Source organism: Macadamia integrifolia, chromosome 10, assembly GCF_013358625.1.
Source record: "Macadamia integrifolia cultivar HAES 741 chromosome 10, SCU_Mint_v3, whole genome shotgun sequence".
Lineage (NCBI taxonomy): Eukaryota > Viridiplantae > Streptophyta > Magnoliopsida > Proteales > Proteaceae > Macadamia > Macadamia integrifolia.
In genome coordinates, this window is record NC_056566.1 from 8,261,932 (window position 1) to 8,280,258 (window position 18,327).

At 42.1% G+C, this 18,327-nt stretch overlaps 1 protein-coding gene across 2 annotated transcripts in view; it reads right to left on the reverse strand.

Annotated features, from left to right (window-relative positions):
• The window catches only part of LOC122091718 (beta-glucosidase 42), a 168,786-nt gene that overhangs the window by 119,389 nt on the left and 31,070 nt on the right, over positions 1 to 18,327 (reverse strand). For both annotated transcript variants that reach the window (XM_042661817.1, XM_042661818.1), the window contains exons 4-6: positions 14,247 to 14,322; positions 3,737 to 3,811; positions 3,577 to 3,664 (exon numbers count right to left, since the gene is read on the reverse strand). In XM_042661817.1, the coding sequence (XP_042517751.1) occupies positions 3,577 to 3,664; positions 3,737 to 3,811; positions 14,247 to 14,322 (239 nt within the window). The remainder of the gene's footprint in view (positions 1 to 3,576; positions 3,665 to 3,736; positions 3,812 to 14,246; positions 14,323 to 18,327) is intronic.

An 18,327-nucleotide genomic window follows, 5' to 3' on the forward strand; every position in this document is an offset into this window, starting at 1 on the left:
TATATATAGGAACCTAAATCACCCGGCGAGCATACACGGTGATGGGAATTCAACAGTAACAATTAGATTTTGGGTTTCAGGTGAGTGGGTGTTTGATTTCTTTTACGGAGTGTTTCTTTTATATTTTTCTTAATGCATGCTCATGTGTACTATGGTTGTGTTTTGGATGTATTTTTATATAACAATTATATATATATATATTGCACATGTGGCATGGTTTTACCGATATTGTTGTGTGATCAAGGTTTTGTGGATGCATAGTTATAGATGAGTGGTAATGATTGTAATGTCAACGGTCTGAGGCACGGTGTGGCCGAGGTGCATTTCTGGTACCGTGGGATCAAAGGTCGGTGTTATAGTGATCGGCCACCGATGTATGATTGATTGCTGTGGATGCATGTAGAATGCATATGGTTAGCATTCACATACCCTGGTGCTACACCTCTTACCGATACTGGCTAATCCCAAAGGGTGGTATGTTATTGAGAGTACAACATTCCGTACTCAGAGGCGGACACAGCACGGGTGACCGATACTGTAGGATTCCGGGACCGTGGCTGTCCACAACATGGGTGACCGATTGTGTAGGATTCAAAGACCGTGGCTGTCCACAGCATGGGTGACCGAGGGGTAGGATTCCGAGACCATGGTTGTCTGTTTGGGGTTACCTTTAGAGGTTTGCGAAGTGACCAATTGTGTAGAATTCCGGGACCTGCAAACTTCCGCTTGCAGTGCACTTGTATCCCTGGAGCCCGACGTAGTAGGGAGGGGATGCCACCTCATTGCGTAGCACCTATACCAGATGATGGACATAGTAATGGAATAAGGAAGTACTAAATAAATGGATTCATATGCATTGTATCTGTATGTGCTTTGCATTGCATCCTTTGTTGTGTGTGCTTGCATGCACACCCCTCACTGGGCTTGTGAAGCCCACCCCCTGTTGATTACTATTTTCAGATGGTGGAACCGGTGCTGAGGCAGGATTGGACAACAGTTCTGAGGCTCGTGTCTGCAAGACACCAGGAGGTTAATGAACATCACTTTAGTAATTTCAGTTATTACTTTTGATGTAAATATTATACTTTTGGGTTGTTTACAAATGAATATTGTATATTTGTAATTTAACACTTAAGTACATCACTAATGATATTTGTATGATCTTATTGGTGTACTCTGTAGTTGTTATCTTGGTGGCATTTGTGTAATTAAGGTACTGTATCTATGATCCTGGGTATAGTAGGCTGACTGGGTTAGGAATCCGGTGCCACATACCTTGGCCTAATATAAGGCAGGGTGTGACATTGGACAGAATGGCTTTGGTGTCCTCTATCCTTGGTTCGGAAGGATCGGTTGCCTCCCCCCTTCCCAACTCTCAAAGCAATATCTGGACATCCCTTCCCTCCCTTCCCCCGGACCACTTAGTGAGGGATGACTCCATCCTCTGGAACCCTTCTCCCTCTAAGAAGTTCAGCTTCTCCTCTGCCTGGAACTTTGTTAGGACTAAAGGCCAGCCAGCCCTTTGGCGCAAAGTCCTTTGGTTCAAAGGCCTCATCCCTCGCTATAGTTTTACCACTTGGCGGCTCTCACTAACTGCCTCCCTATGCAGTTTTTCCTCCTATACCGCCACATTCAAGTCCCTCCTACCTGCTACCTTTGCTAAAGAGGTGATGAGGATGTGGATCACCTCTACTTCTCCTTCCCCTTCTCCTCTACCATTTGGAAGAAAGTCCTTTCTCGTTGTTGGCCTGACAGTAGAAGAGTTCTCCCTTTCAATAGGGAATGGATCTGGATTGACATGACCTTTCATGGTCCCACCATTTGTTATACCGTTGGGAAGCTTGCTTTTTGGGCCACCATTAACCACATTTGGATGGAGAGGAATCTTCGTAGATGGACGTCCAACTCCCACTCCTTCGACAGGATTTGGAAGGCCATCTCCTTCAAAGTCTCCACCAAAATCACTACCATCCAGCCCCACATGGTCCCGGACTCCCCCCGAAACAGACACATCATCCGATCATGGAACCTCCCCTCTTCTCTTCTCCACCCCCTCCCCTTAGGGATTGTATCCAATAAATTAATCTTCTCTTTTGTTTGGGTTTGTCCCTTTGGTGGGCCATGTGCCCCTCCCCCCCTTCTCATTTGTATATTTTTTTCTTCTCTTTGAGTTAATATAATTTTTATTCATCCAAAAAAAAAAACCAGCAAGCGTCGGCTAGAAGGAGGGGGATTCTCGCAGAGAACAAGAAAGGGGGGAATTCTCGCAGAGAAGGAGAGAGAGTCCATGATCCATAGGGGGCTTCTTTTCTTTCAATATTCAATCATCTCGTCGGCTGTAGGGGTTTGAAGAGTGGGCCTTGGAGGAGGGGTGGGCCGGTAATAAGGTGTTGGGATAGGTGGGCTGGGCCGAGGAGGGAAGCAGGTTGAGATGGAGGCTGCAAGAGAAAGGAGCTGGGCCAAAGAGGTCGAATGGGCCGAACCAGCACGAGATAAGGGAGGACGAGTGTCAGAGTGACAGAATATAGGTCAAGCGTGTATTCGTTGGGCTATTCTTGCAATACTCTTATTAGTCTTATGTGTGTTACATTAGCGATAAGGGCACTATTGTATTCAAATATATTTTTATTATAAATATGAGCAAGTGTTTTATGTCCGGGAGCAGCCCCTACGCCCAGACACAAGGGCACGTGCCCCCAGGAGGGGCACAGTAATCATTTCGTGCCCCAGGCGCAGGGGCCGCTCCTGGACAGAAAACTGTCCCTATAAATATAGACTATTATTACTGATTGGAGTAAACACGATTCTCTCCAATCAATAGCACCCTCCTTTGCTGCCTTCTTTTTTTTCTCTCTTCTTCTTTCCTTGTTTTACTTCATTATTGTTGGTTGTTCTATAGCTCTAAAACTGTTGGAAAGGCTAAGGTTTCACAGTCGAAGGTAGACCGAAGTGGGAGAAGACTTTCTAAGGGCCAAATGTTCAGTGCTTAAGGTTTCAAGTGATTGGAGAAGAAATATTTTGTATACAAGACTGCCAGAAGATGACTTAATGGCAAGGAAGAAGCTGACCGGGGAAGATGGCTTGCTGTGATAGTCGGTTCGGTTCACTATGGCCTTTCCTGAACATGAGATCTGTTTTGTCACAGCTTCTGTTGTAAAAGGGTCACTAAATAGACCATCTCCCAATCATGGCAAATGAAATAAGATTTTACTAACAACTAAACTCTTGGACCCATGAAAACCCACGGACATATAGCCAACATGCTGCAGGAATATCACTCAAAGATTCACTCAATTTCACTTGAAGCATCTGCTTACAGAGAGAACCTATCACGCAAAGGAACTATAAGGGCCGCTTCTGAACTAATTTAGAAGACATCTGGGCTCACTGAACCCCACCCCAACCCTTTTGGGTTGTCCCTAATGATCAAGCCTGCAGGTCTATCTTGTGTTTGACACGAAAAAAAAAATAATAAACAAGGTATAAGAAAACATTCCCATGCAAGAAGTTCAGCATCAAAAAATCATAAGGAAAATGCAATGGTATAACTCTTCTTGATGAAAAGAGAAAACCTACACAATTTTCTCAGTTAACCATCCTCCCATTGACTCATGAAGATTTGAAGGAAGATCCCAATGGTACAATGTTACGTAGGGCTGGATGCCTGCAAAAGCAAGGACGCCAAATGGGTATTACTGCTGCCAGCACATACGGGAATATCACAATGACTTCATACCTTTTCCAAGTAGAGCATTAATGACATTGTTGTAGTAGGTTATTCCCTTCTCATTGACTTCTGTTCCCAAACCATCTGCAATGAAAAAATTCATCTTTTATCTTAAGAAAGCTTATATGGATATTATCGCAATGCTCTAATTACCACATCGGTGGAAATTTGGTGGCACTCACCTTTCAAAAATGAAGAAATAGGCATGAAGGCTACCAAATATGCAAGGCTTTATTGTCACCTTCTTACATCAGATTATCAGGAGGGCAAATAAACCACAGGTCTTTCAACCCTTGAGATTTGGAAGTATTTGGAGTGCAATAACCTTCCAGTCTAAGATAATTTTGTTTAATGGTACCAATTTCATTCAGCAGTTTCAGGAAGTAATTCTTTCAATTTAAATGGTGCCCCCCAGTGAATCCTTTTCTCAATCAAGAAGGAAACCTTAAAATCTTTTAGAGGGGAGATCAAGGAGTGGAACTGGGCTGGGTCAGGAAACCGGATAACCATTTTTCTGTGGGAAGGATAAATGATGCTCAGACTGCACTCCTGAATTTGAGAGTCCTTTCCTCAGACTTACAGCTTTCTTGAGAATTATTTCCTCACATTTACAGCTTTCTTCATTGAATTAGTAAATTTCATTGTTACTAGTTCCAAAAAAAAAAAAGAACATATTCTTTTCCTATAGGTAATACACTACATGGGACTACATGTATGTTCTTCATGCCAATACATGTGTTGAATCTAGAAGATTCTATCATGACTGATAGATATGTTTTGGATATGAAAACCATTGCTAAACATAATGTTTGGGTGTTCGAACATGTGTACGAGGCATGTGATGTTGGAGATACCCCCTCACCTCCGGAGATTGTCTCCTAGGTTGGTTTTGATGATAACAAACAAATGAATCATTTAATGACAACCTATTAAGTATTGGGTATGAAGGCAAGAAAAATTCAAGTCAAGGTATCAAGACCTAAAAACATCAGACTTCAGATACAAGAACTTGAAGAGACAAGACCACAAGGAATCAGGACTCGAAGAGACGAAGACAATCAAGATTCCAAGCATTGAAGACTTGAAGGCCATTCTCAAAAAGTCCAAATGAAAAATCAAATATTAAGCCTGTTCTAATAAGCACACACACCGCACACATAACACGACATCTTCATACATATGCATTAGCATAAGTGGATAGTCATGACCATAGGTGATGCCCAATGACCAAGTCTTGAGACCCAAATAAAGTTGGAATTGTGTGGGCTATGCCAAGCCATAACCTTTGCTGAGTTAGCATCAAGGTCCACACTCAAGGGCATTTTAATCATTTTAAATGACAACATCAAAAGATGATTTCATCTACAAAGTTGTAGAGCCTTGAGTTGTGAAACCAATGCAACTGGAATTGTATCATTCCGAGCCAAATGAAGAAGTTATGACTGTTTCCATACATACAGTCATGTAAGCCAAAAATACTAGAGGCCTACCGGTAGGAACCAGTTCCAACCAGTTCTTGTTAGGCTTTAACAAACAGAAGCCAAACGGTAACAATTGGACTCTACTGGTTGCTACCAGATGCCTCCCAGTAAGTGCTCCGGCTAATCCCCTACCTACCGGATGGACAAGGAGTCTCCAACAGCTAGTTTGACCATTCCAAAGGCTATATTTCTCCAACGGTAACATCAACCAGTAGAACTGGTAGTTACCGGTAGAGTAAAAATGTATCTGTTGGACATAGTTTTGACTCAAACTTAAATCTTTACTTAACCATTTTAAAACCACTAATCACCCATATAATAACCCCCATTATGCCTCTTTAATAATTAATTAATTTCTCTCATTCAAGAATCATTATCAAAGCAAAATGTCAAAGAAAGGTGATCATTACTTGAGTTCCAGTTTCGTTCTTTGTGCATCCTTTTCAAAGAGGAACTCAAGCATCTCAATACAAGTCTTCCACATTAACTAACATGTCATTGGGAAGATATCAAGGTGCATTCACTCTTATTATCGCATTCTTGCATATTTTCATCGCATCACACAATGTAACACTCTTCCTTCCCGCTACTGACAATTGAAAAAGCACCTCTCAAGGTCTTGTCCTTTGGTGAATCACTTGAGCCCTGATACACTTTTGATGCCATGGAGCGAAACCAGTGAGCTATTACGCTTTTTTCAAAGAATGGCTGCTTCCAAGCCCACCTCCTGGTTGTCGTTGCTCGATCACTTCCTTTTTCACTAGGTGATTGCTTAGGGACCTTAGCATATGATCTAGGTCATTTCCCTCTCGACTTTGGATCTTAGCACCCAAAAAGTCTGTCTGTACAAATGACGATGACTTGTATTCAAAGTTTCCCTGGGGTTGGTAAAGCGAAATAGGGGCCACCCTAGCCCATTGAGTGCCCTACCTCGGGTCATCGACATCATACAGTACTCTATTCCACTTAAATTTCTATTAGTCCAAGAGTTGGGTTAACTCTAGTATTGGATAGTTTCTTTTACACATTGCTATAGACTGTACATATACGAGTGTGTAGGGGTAAAGAAGAATCCCTGAGATGAACTCAGAGTTGAAGGAGGGGGAGAGAAGATTCACACAAGAAAGGGGGGAAGAATCGCACAAGCCCGCAGGCTTCACAAACATTCAACTCAATTCATATTTTCTATTCTCTGGTTTGTCCAATGGTTACAACCATTATATAGGGAAAATAAAGACATAAAAAAGAAATCAACTGTGCTGAGTTTCGTCGCTGTCATAGGACAGCGCTAAACCCGATAAGGGATTAGCACCATCTGGACAGGTCCGATGGGGGTATACTTGTCCTATTGCACCTGTTTTGCTTCTTTAGGGTTATTGTTATGTTGGGGGGTATACTTGTAACCTTCCTTTTTCATCTTTTTGATATATATATACATAAAGAAGTCCTGCGATCTGCCATACTGGACTGATCACAGGTTCCTCTCTCTTTGAGGCTCTCTGTGGTTTCTCCTTTCCCTCTTCTCTTTCTTTTTCTCTTTTCTTCCTCTCTTCTTCTGGTTTTACTGGTTTGATTACAGGAATCTGGGATTGTAACATGGTATTAGAGCTTCCGTAATCAAATCAAGGATTTAGGTCATCATTCTCTGCTGATCTCAACCCTGCGCTACTCCTCTTTGGTGCGCAGCCACCTATTGCTGCTCCTACTCTGATTTGTTGGCCTGATTATAATGATATAGGCACAATCAGGCTTCCCTACCACTACTGCATGGATTCAGCCTTGATTCTGTGAAATTGCTGAAGCCGATACCTACTTCTGCAGGTTTTTAATGGCTGCCGCCACCAATTCTGATGTGTTTTTTTACTCCTGCCCTATGTGAGAAGTCTCTACTGCTTCATGGTTGACTATGCTGCTGTTTACTACTTATCTACATAAACTACTAGGCTTTTTGAAGCCTCTTTTATTGCTCCCATCAAGATCGATCTACCCTACCAGCAGCCCCTATCGGCTGGAATTTGTTTTCGGTTTCTTGGGGGCCGATTGCCACTTGGCTGCTGTTTATCAGATCTGGTTGGTGAGTTGCCCTTATTTGGTTGTCTCTGCACTACTTACTTGTCACTACTCCTTGCTTTCATGGCTGAGACCAAGACTACTACTACACCTACTACTACCTCCTCTGCATCAGACAATGTGAATGTCCAGATTACATCAATCAAGCTTAAGGGAAGTTCAAATTACCTTCTTTGGGCTCACTTGGTCAAGGTTTATCTAATGGCGAAGGATAAGCTTGATTACACCACCTCTGATCCATAGTTGTCAAGGCGTCGCCTAGGCGTCCAGGCGGTTTGCCTAGGCGATAGTCGCCTTATTGCACTGCATGCCGCCTTATGTTTTGGCACTTATTTATGCCAAATATCATTTAAGTAAATTCATTTACTTAAGATATTATTCATAAATAACCAAATACCCCCCATTTGAATCCAATAAAAATAGTTTAAAAATCAAATTCCAAAATGATAAAAAGTCAACCCCCCAGTCCAAGAAGAAAAACTGGATTTTGGTTATAGGGGCGATTTTCAACTTTTAAATGCTGGGGTTTTTCTCAATTATGAAAATTTTATAAATTTTATCATGTTAAAACATTGCTAAAAACCAAAAGTCCGGTAAAATAATTTTTTATTTTAATATCCATAAAATTTTCATTCAGGCGATTTTAACAGCATTCGCGCACTTAAAAATAAGTTTGACCGGAGCATAACTTTGTCATTATAACTCAGATTTAAGTAATCTTAGACTTGTTGGAAAGCTGGTTTTATATTATAACTGAGACAAAAAGTCTCATGTAAAAATAATATCATTTGACCAGTCAAACTTATTATAGAACCAGAGCATTTCTCTAAATTTTGATTTTTTATGACTTAATATGACTTAATGTTAATTTTTTATGATTTAATATGACTACATGTTGATTTTTAATGACTTGATGTTGCTTAATCTTAATTTTTTATGATACAAGGTATATATAGCTTACTAAATAATGTTAGAAAATAGGGAAAATAAAAAATAACAATTGATAGCCTTGTTCGCCTCAAGGTGTGCGCCTTCTCGCCTAAGCGCTTAGATAACCCTCCACCGCCTTGGTTCGCCTTGACGCCGTGACAACTATGCTCTGATCCTTCCAAAGAATCTGACACTAGTTATGCTCAATGGCAGAAAGAGAAGGCTCTAATCTTAATTTGGTTATGGAACAGTATGGAACCAGATGTCGTTGCCAATGTGATGTTTCATTCTACTACCAAGGGAGTGTGGAATGACTTAAAGGAGACCTACTCTCAAGAGAAGAATATGACCCGTCTCTATAATATCTATGAAAAACTGTTTCAGTTTCACCAGTCAGACAAGCCACTTTCCGAATACTACAGTACTTTCTGAGGTATGGTTGAAGAATTCAACCCTTAACCACTGACATTGACAAATTGAAGGCTCAGAGTAACGAGTTCTTCATCTCCAAATTTCTGGCTGGTTTGAACAATGACTTGAAGGCAGTGAAGGGTCACTTACGTGCAGGGGATACTGTGCCTACTATGAATGATACCTACTCACGACTGCAGCGAATTACCTCTTCCACGAAGCCTTGATCAGTCTACCAAAGACAGTTCTGCCTTCCATGCCAACCGTGGACGTGGTCGCGGTCGCGGTAGCGGTCGTGGGTGAGGTCGTGGGTCAGCTGGTCGAGGATCTGGTGGACAACCCTCTGATCGTACAGCTCGCCAGTGTACGTTTTGTGGAAAGTGCAACCATATTGTTGAGACTTGTTGGGCAAAGCATGGAAAAGCAAAGTGGGCAACACAGTTAGCTAATCATGCAGTGTCAAACAATGGTACTGACACAACGGCCCCAGTTGATCCTAAACCAACACCTTCCTCAGGAGATTCAGATACCAGTCTGTGCAATGACATCAATCAGTTGCTCCGGAGCTTGCGCACTCTTGAGGCATCCTCTAATACATCTACTGGTGCGTCTACATCCGCTGCTACCCTAGCCCACACAGGTATCTCAGCTCTTCATACTACTACATCTACTCCTTGGATCATTGATTCAGGTGCCTCTGCCCATATGAGTGGTAAGTCATCTCTTTTAAGAATTTTTCTACTAATACCAATTCCAATTCTGTTATCCTTGCTAATGGTGCTTCCACACCAGTACCTGGACATGGTACTATTTCACCTACCCCATCCATTAATTTATCTTCTGTCCTACGTGTTCCCCAATTTCCATTAAGTCTTTCTCTGTAAGTCAATTAAGCAGCTCATTAAATTTCTCGATAACATTCTTTCCTTCTTACTATGCCTTTCAGGATCTTCACAAGAGGAAGACGATTAGTGGAGGGCGTGAAAAAGATGGGTTATACTACCTCAACAGTGGTTGTCCTCCTTCTGTTGCTACTACAGCTGTTGGGGACGTGACTCCTTTCCAATGGCACTGTCGTTTAGGTCATTTGTCTCTTTCTAGGTTACAGCTTTTATTTCCTAGTTTTAAGTCTATCCCTAGGTTAGAGTGTGAGGCATGTGAGTTGGGTAAACATCATCATGTGTCATTCCCATCTCGCTCTATGTCTCGTAGTCCGTCCTTATTTTCGTTAGTCCATTCTGATGTATGGGGTCCTTGCAGAGTCAGTAACAGCTTTGGTTTCCGTTATTTTGTGACATTTGTGGATGATCATTCTTGCCTTTTATGGCTGTACATATTAAAGGACAAATCTGAATTTTTACATGTGTTTCACAAATTTTACAATGAAATAAAGACTCAGTTTGGCATTCCTATTAAAATTTTCGTTCTGACAATGCTTTAGAATATGCTCAAACTGATATTTCTGATTTTTGTGATACCCATGGGATGATACACCAAACTAGTTGTGCCTATACCCCACAGCAAAATGGGGTAGCAGAGCACAAGAACCGGCATCTTCTTGAAGTTGCCTTTGCCATTATGATTCACATGTATGTCCCTAAACATTTTTTGTGTGATGGTGTTTTAACCGCTTGTTATTTGATTAATCGCATGCCATCCTCTGTCATGCCTGATAAGTCTCCATTTTCTGTTTTGTTCCCTAATTTACCAAGTTTTACTGTTCCACCCCGCGTCTTTGGGTGTGTATGTTTCGTCCATAACTTGCATATGCAGGTTGACAAGTTATCCCCAAGGTCTACTAAGTGCATCTTTTTGGGTTACTCTCGTACCCAGTAAGGGTATAAGTGTTATGACCCCATTACTCATAGGAATTTTGTTAGTGTTGATGTGACCTTTTTTGAAGGCACATCATTTTATTCTCCTCAGGTGTCCCAGTCTAGTCCAGAGTGGTCTTCTCCAACTCCTACACCCATACCCTCCCTTATACCCCTCCCTAATGCTCCTAGTACCAATGCCTCACCTCCCCTACAGGTTTATCAGCACAAGAAAAGGACTGGCCAACCAAGTGGCGAGGTCATTAATCCTGAAGATTCACTCCTTCCACTGCCGTCTTCCACTGGTATAGCTCCTCTTCCTCCGCCGCCTGATGACTTACCAATTGCACATGATAAAGGTACACGTTCCTGCACTCAGAAATTCATGGTTGTGTATCCTATTGATAACTTTATGTCATTATCTCATCTCCCCTCTCCCATCCATGGCCTTACACTATCCCTTTCCACTAACCCTATTCCCGGTTCCCATATTGATGCCCTACGTATCCCTGGATGGAAGGCTGCCATAGATGTAGAAATGGATGCTCTTGTGAGCCGTGGTACCTGAAACCTCCTGGTAAGGATCTGGTTAAGTGTCACTGGGTGTACACTGTTAAGTATCATTCTGATGGCTCTGTTGAGCGGTTGACGGCCCCTCTAGTTGCTAAAGGGTATACTTAGACTTATGGTGTTGATTACTTTGAGACATTCTCTCCGGTTGCCAGACTGAACTTTGTTCGCCTTCTTATTTCTCTTGCTGTCAACCTTGATTGGCCTTTATTTCAATTGGACATCAAGAATGCTTTTTTTGTATGGTGATCTACAGGAGGTGTATATGGAGCAACCTCGTGGCTATGTTGCTCATGGGGAGAGAATACAAGTTGTGTGTGTCACTTGCACAAGGTTATTTATGGGCTTAAACAGTCTCCTCAAGCATGGTTTGACAAGTTCAGTTCCACCATTATAACGAGTGGTTTTTCTCAGTGCTATTCTGACCATTCTATCTTTGTTCGTCGCAGAGATGACAAGCTAGTGGTCTTGGTAGCATATGTTTATGACATTATTCTTACTGATAATGATGAGGCATGTATTTCTGAAGTAACGGCTCATCTCTAGTGCCATTTTCAAACCAAGGATCTTGGTCATCTCCATTATGTTCTCAGGATTTAAGTGATCCGCTGCAAGAAAGGGATCAGTCTGTCTCAAAGAAAGTATGTTGTGGATCTACTATCTGATACTAGGATGCTTGCATCCAGACCCATTGATATTCCTATAGATCCTCACCAAATGTTTGGTGTTGACGATGGTGAACCTTTTCAAGATATGTATCAGTACAGGAATTTGATTGGCAAGCTGATTTACCTTACTGTGACTCATCCTGACATTTTTTATGCTGTTGGAGTTCTTAGTCAGTTCATGCAGTCTCCTCAGAAAGCCCATTGGGATGCTATTGTCCATGTTCTTCGTTATCTGAAAGGTGCCCCTGGAAAAGGGTTGATTTATCATCATAATCGGCACATGGAACTAGTTGGCTACTCTGATGTTGATTGGGCTGGCTCTGCTAGTGATCGGAGATCCACTACTGGATACTGTACATTTGTTGGAGGTACTCTTATTACGTGGCGTAGCAAGAAGCAGACTACTATTGCCCGGTCCAGTGCAAAGGCAGAGTACAGAGCTATGGCTCATTCCACTGCTGAGTTGATGTGGCTACGATCGTTATTCTTGGAGTTGGGATTTCCAATAACCAAGCCAATTAAGATGTATTGTGACAACCAAGCTGCAGTTTACATTGCTAGTAACCAGGTCTTCCATGAGAGGACCAAACACATAGAGGTGGACTGTCATTTTGTTCGTGATGCTATTCTGAAGAAGTTGATTGAGACTCCGTTTGTTCCTTCAACGGATCAGCTAGCTGACATGTTTACTAAGACTTTGTTTACTCCCAGTTTTCGTAGTGGTTGTACCAAGCTGAACATAGGTGATGTGTATGCTCTAGCTTGAGGAGGAGTGTTGAGTTTTGTCGCTATCACAGGACAGCGCTAAACCCGATAAGGGATTAGCGCCATCTGGACAGGTCCAATAGGGGTATACTTGTCCTATCGGACATGCTTTGCTTCTTTAGGGTTATTGTTATGTTGAGGGGTATACTTGTAACCTTCCTTTTTCATATTTTTGATATATATAAATAAAGGAGTCCTGCGATCAGCCATACTCGACTGATCGTAGGTTCCTCTCTCTTTAAGGCTCTCTGTGGTTTCTCCTTTCCCTCTTCTCTTTCTTTTTCTCTTTTCTTCCTCTCTTCTTCTAGTTTTACTGGTTTGATTACAGGAATCTGGGATTGTAACAAACTGTAATAGGAAACTACCATAACTAAGCAAACCGACTCTACTAAGACTCTTTAAATTGTATGTGAACCCAACTTGCTAAAATAAAGTGAATAAAAGCCAATCTTCCAAAATAAAGTAAATTTCTAAAATCCTACTAGACTAAGGACCCAATATGGATCCGGTTCATCTCTGTCTGGATACCCAGATGGGAATGGATTGCTCCACCAGTGCATATCTGCATCAAGGAGTGTTGAAGTGTCTAGGTTCGATGTACCTGTGACTCATCCTTATGCTAGTTGTAACCCTAATCTCTCATTATAAATAAAGGTGGCCTTTGTCATATTAGACAAGCCGAATCATTCTCTCATTCTTCTATTTCAAATGTGGTCTATGATCAACTTTTCTTTGCTGGCTTCGCCAGGTTGGTGGCAAAGCAACCTGTAATTTTCTTCGCTAGCTTCTTCCTTCCTGAGCTGTCCCTGTGATCTAGGGCTTTTTCTGAAAGCGCCTCCATATGACGCTGTTTTGATTGGCGTTTTTCTCCTTTCAACATTTGGAATGGCGTCAAACTCAACTAGGAATTGAACATTCCAGCGGATCCAACCCTTGGATCAAGCTGAAACTTCCAGCAGCTATTATAGGCCAGTAGAGGAGAAATTGACCGGCATTATCTGGCCATCTCAGTTCTTGATTTTCTTTTATGCGATTTCTCTTAAATCTGTAAATTTGGTTCTGTTTTTTATCCTGTTTTGGTTGGTACTGGTTATACATATCAGAACCACATTACTTATGTTCGCAATTTTATATGTAAAATTAATGTCGAATAGTATAAAATTGTGTGCTGGGAGAGGATTCTCATACGATGCTAGCCTTGTAGAAGAAATAATCTCCCCTTCAATAAAGAATGGATCTGGGTTGATATGATGTATGCTGGCTCCACCATATGTGACATCGTCGGAAAACTTGCTTTCTATGCCACCATCAACCACCTTTGTATGAAGCAGAATCTTCGTAGATAAACTTCCAATTCTTGCACCTATGACAAGATTTGGAATGTCATCTATTAGATGTTAGCTACAAACTTGCCTGTCTCAAGTATCGTTTTGTTAGGGACTCCCCAAAGAACAGGCTTATTGTTGCTGCCTGGGGTCTTCCCCTTCTATCTTGTCTCCTAGCTCCCCCACCCCTCCCTATTGATGGTTTGTTTCTTCTTTTGGCTACTAGTTAGTGTATAGTCCCCCCCCCCACTTGTTTTTTCTCTCCTTGGGCTTTGTCCCTCTTTGGCTTGTTGGTATCCCTCCCCCTCTTCACCCCTTTGTATATTCTTCTCTCTTTTGCCATGATGAATTTATTTATTCATCCAAAAAAAAAATGTGTGCTGGTGTTTCTAAACACAGACACAGAATTAAAACAGGATGAGTCCGTCTAACATAGATTAAAAGCTTGAAAGTGCTTAATTTACATAGCAAGTGATTGGACATACCAGGGAAGATACGAGACCATGATATGGAGAAACGATAAGCATGAAATCCCAACTTCGCCATAAGATCAATATCTTCCTGTATTTAAGAGAGTAAATATTAAAGAAATGAGCAGATTCCAAACGAATAAGCATTTAAGAAACAAAACAGAGTAAGTCTTCTCTACTACAAGTGGTCCACCAAGGAGTATGATCAAGTGAAAGAATCCAGATGATCCTACTCTACCTATATGAATTCCACTCTATATCGAACTTCTCATTCACCAAATCACCCTTCTTAACCAAATCTACAACTGTTGGTAAAGCATTTTAATGTGCTAAAAAACACACCTAAGTGTCCTTAATGATGCACACTTCAGTTCTCAATTTCATTTCAGGGGCCAGTTTTGTTTTTGGATGAATAAATAATTCATTACCAAGGAAGGAAGAATATAAAAAGGGGAAGAGGGGGGTGGGGGGGAAGCTTAAGCCAACAAGGAAAAGCCAACCCCGGGGGAACCTAAATTAGCACAATCAAAAGCAAAACACAATCCAAAAAGGATCAACTACCGAAAGCAGCAAAAAGAAGGGGGGAAGCCAGCTCCATCAGGTGGGATGGATGAGATCTACCTGAAGATTCCAAGAGGATATGATGTGAGATTTTTTTTGGGAGTTAGGGGTAGGGCGGGAGAGAAAGCCATGTAGTGTTTGGGCTTTGGAAGTAACATCAAAGTAACTAGCTTTCCAAATCTTGTCCTGAGAGCATGCCTTGGGGGTCCATCTACGAATGTTACGCTCCATCCAGAGGTGGTTTATGGTAGCACCTCTAGACTAGAAGCATAACATTCGTAGATGGACCCCCAAGTCATACTCTCCGGACAAGATCAATCTTCGAGAAGATCAATGAGTTGGCCATCATATCCAACATGTCATCAAGCCTAGGGATAGGGAACCTAGACTTGACAATGATCTTATTGATGGCCCTAATATGAACACACATACGTCAGGTGTCATCTTTCTTTGGCATGAGCAAGGCAGGTACTGCACATGAGCTAAGGCTCTCCCTAATGAATCCCTTCAGTAACAATTCATCCACTTGCCGCTTGAGTTCGGCGTGCTCTTTGGGATTCATTCGGTAATGGGGTAAATTCGGGAGAGAGGACCCTGGAACTAAGTCAATAGCATGCTGGATGTCACACATAGGCGGTACCTCATCAGGCAGTTCCTTAGGGAATAACCTCTCAAACTTCCTCAACAAGGGTTGTACTTCTCTAGGAGCCTTAGTGAATAAGCGTGACCTATCTGTATTACTCTGTATGGCAACTAGAGCATAAATCACCCCTGACTCTTGACACTCTCTTTCAAATTATTGTTGATTTAAAATATTTAGTGTTTTGGTGGGGGTGTGTTTGGATGTACTTCCCTTGTGTTCTAGAACCCTTACTTCCTTAGGGGCACTAGGGGTCAAACTAATTTTCTTCCCTTTGAAATCAAAGACATAGGTGTTAGACTTCCCATAGTTGGTGACATCCTGGTCATATAACCAGGGTCCACCTAGGATGATGTGGGAAACATCCATCTCTAGGACATCACACAACACTCGATCCTCATATCCTGCAAAGTGTAGGGGAACTAGACACCTCAGATTAACGAGAATTGTGGACTGATCTACCCAGGCAACCTTATAAGGCTTAGGGTGGGGCTCAGGTTTGAGGCCCATTCGAGCAACAACACTCTTGGCAACCACATTCATGCAACTCCCGCTGTCTACCCAGTAAGCATCCCTCTCCGGATCCAACAACCTCGTTTAAGATTACTTTAATGGAGTTGTTGCCCCATTGAAACTTACTTTAATGGCTCTATGTGGGGACAGGGAGTATTGTGGCTTTGTGGCGGAGGGGGGATAAAAGAGAGAGGAGTCTCCAGGAATTGAGAAGTACTTGAGAGAGAGAGAGAGAGAGAGAGAGAGAGAGAGAGAGAGAGAAGAAGAAGAAGAAGAAGAAGAAGAATCGTAGAAGTAGTCTTCATGAACTTCTCACCACAAAAGATGGAATTGATAACCATAAAACTCAATTAAAGGCTCAGATTGACTTTATGCCAAATGTACGGTTAACATAAGAGAAACAGAAAAACAAGGTTGCAACACGTCCATTCCACTATCACCCGCCCAATACGAAAACCCCCAAAGCTCACTTGTTTATGTATTAAGACATCATAATATATAAATACTCCCTCCAAGTCAGGTCACAACCTATCGGCCCAAGCCTTCTACTATCTTCAAAGATCTCAGAAAAAATCCCATTTGAATCTTCATCAAATTTTATCAAAACAAGTCAAGCTTTAAAATGAATCAAGAATTCGAGACAAACATAACAAGAGTTTACGGCTACAATTGAAACATCCCTAGGCAGAGAGCTTCTTTTGACCAGACCACGTATGGAAGTATGGAACAGCCCAACTTGGGGAGATTCCTTCTTTCACCATTACAGAATATATGCAGAGACCCCACCATTTCGCCGCCAATCATTGCTACTCCTAGGTTGTGAGACCATGCATCGCACAATACCGAGCTTGAAGTCACCGGCCTCCTTAGCATCCTCATCAGATATGGTCTCATCTGGTCTATGGTCCTCAAATTCATGGTCCTAAAAGCCCTCTTGGTCACCTTCTTCAGGCTCTCCCACATAAAGATTCCTATTGGGATACTCTCTGGAGAAGTGACCAAACCCGCGACACTTGAAGCACTGTTGTTGCCCACTACTCTTGGGGTGCTTCTCCCAAAATTCCTTTACCCCTATTGTCAAATTAATGTTGTGGTGCAGCAGGGGGTTTTGGGAATCCAATTAAGCCTTGGGTTGGTTTTCTAAACTGGGATTCCCCAGCTTGGAAGCTCTTCCTCTGAGAATAAGTTCTCATGGAGGATTCCACCTCAAGGGCTATTCTGAAGGCCTGTGGAACGTCTCGCACTAGGTGGGGTGCCATACGAGACTAAATTTCGGAGTTGAGCCCAGTAAGGAATCTGGATAGTGTCTGCTTAACATCCTCCCGAATATGGCTTCTAATTTTCAATTCATTGCACCTGCTCATGTATTCGGTCATAGTCAACTTTTCTTACCATAGTTGTCATGGCGTCGCCTAGGCGGTGATTTGGCATCCTGGCTGAAAAAGAAGTTCATGGCAGTGCTACGATTTACGTGACTCACAAATTGCAGTCGCCATTGGCTGATAGGCGTTGCCATAGCGCCACCATGGACGCCAGGTCAAGCCTGATTCACTAAGCGGTCGATTTTTTGTAAATGCAGGGTGATTTTCATATGGCTATGTTGATTTTTTATGATTTGATGTTACTTAATGTTGGTTTTATATATTGTTGGGTATATTGTAGGCTTGTAGCATACTAAATAACTTTAGAAAATAGGGGAAATAAAAAAGTAGCATACTAAATAACTTTAGAAAATAAGAAAAATAAAAAAATGACACATTGACGATTTGACCGCCATGGCGACGCCATTACGGGCGATGCATCGCCAAATTGATTAGCCACCCCTCCACCGCCTTGGATCAATTTGATGCCATGACAACTATGTTCCTTGCTGTAGGGTATTCATTTCATTCAACAACTGGAGCCTATAAGTGATAGGCAAAAATTCCCTCTTGAACCTCTCTTGCATTTCTACCCAGATGGTGATTAGCTCAAGTCCTAGGTGGTCGCCTTGGTACTCTAGGTCTGTCCAGAAGTCCTGTGCAGCTCCAATAAACTTGAACTTAGCAAATCGGTAGCGGACTTCCTCTGGCATATCGTAAAAATCGAAGTACCTGTCCATCTGCTTAATCCAATCCAAAAGGATCCTAGCATCAATCTGATCATCATAGGTAGGGGCATCTACCTTAATCATCCGTCTGACATTAAAGCCTCTATCATAATGCTCAAAACCCTCATCATATCCATATTAGGTATGGTGTCTTGGCAGTGGTCCTCGACCCCTAACCTGACCTCTACCACGCCTTGGGCCTTGGAAGTTATCCTATCTGGTCATAACCATCAGTGTAGTTATTCTCGTTCACTTCCTCAGGGTTAAGGTCTCTGCCCCTAGGTTCAGTGCCA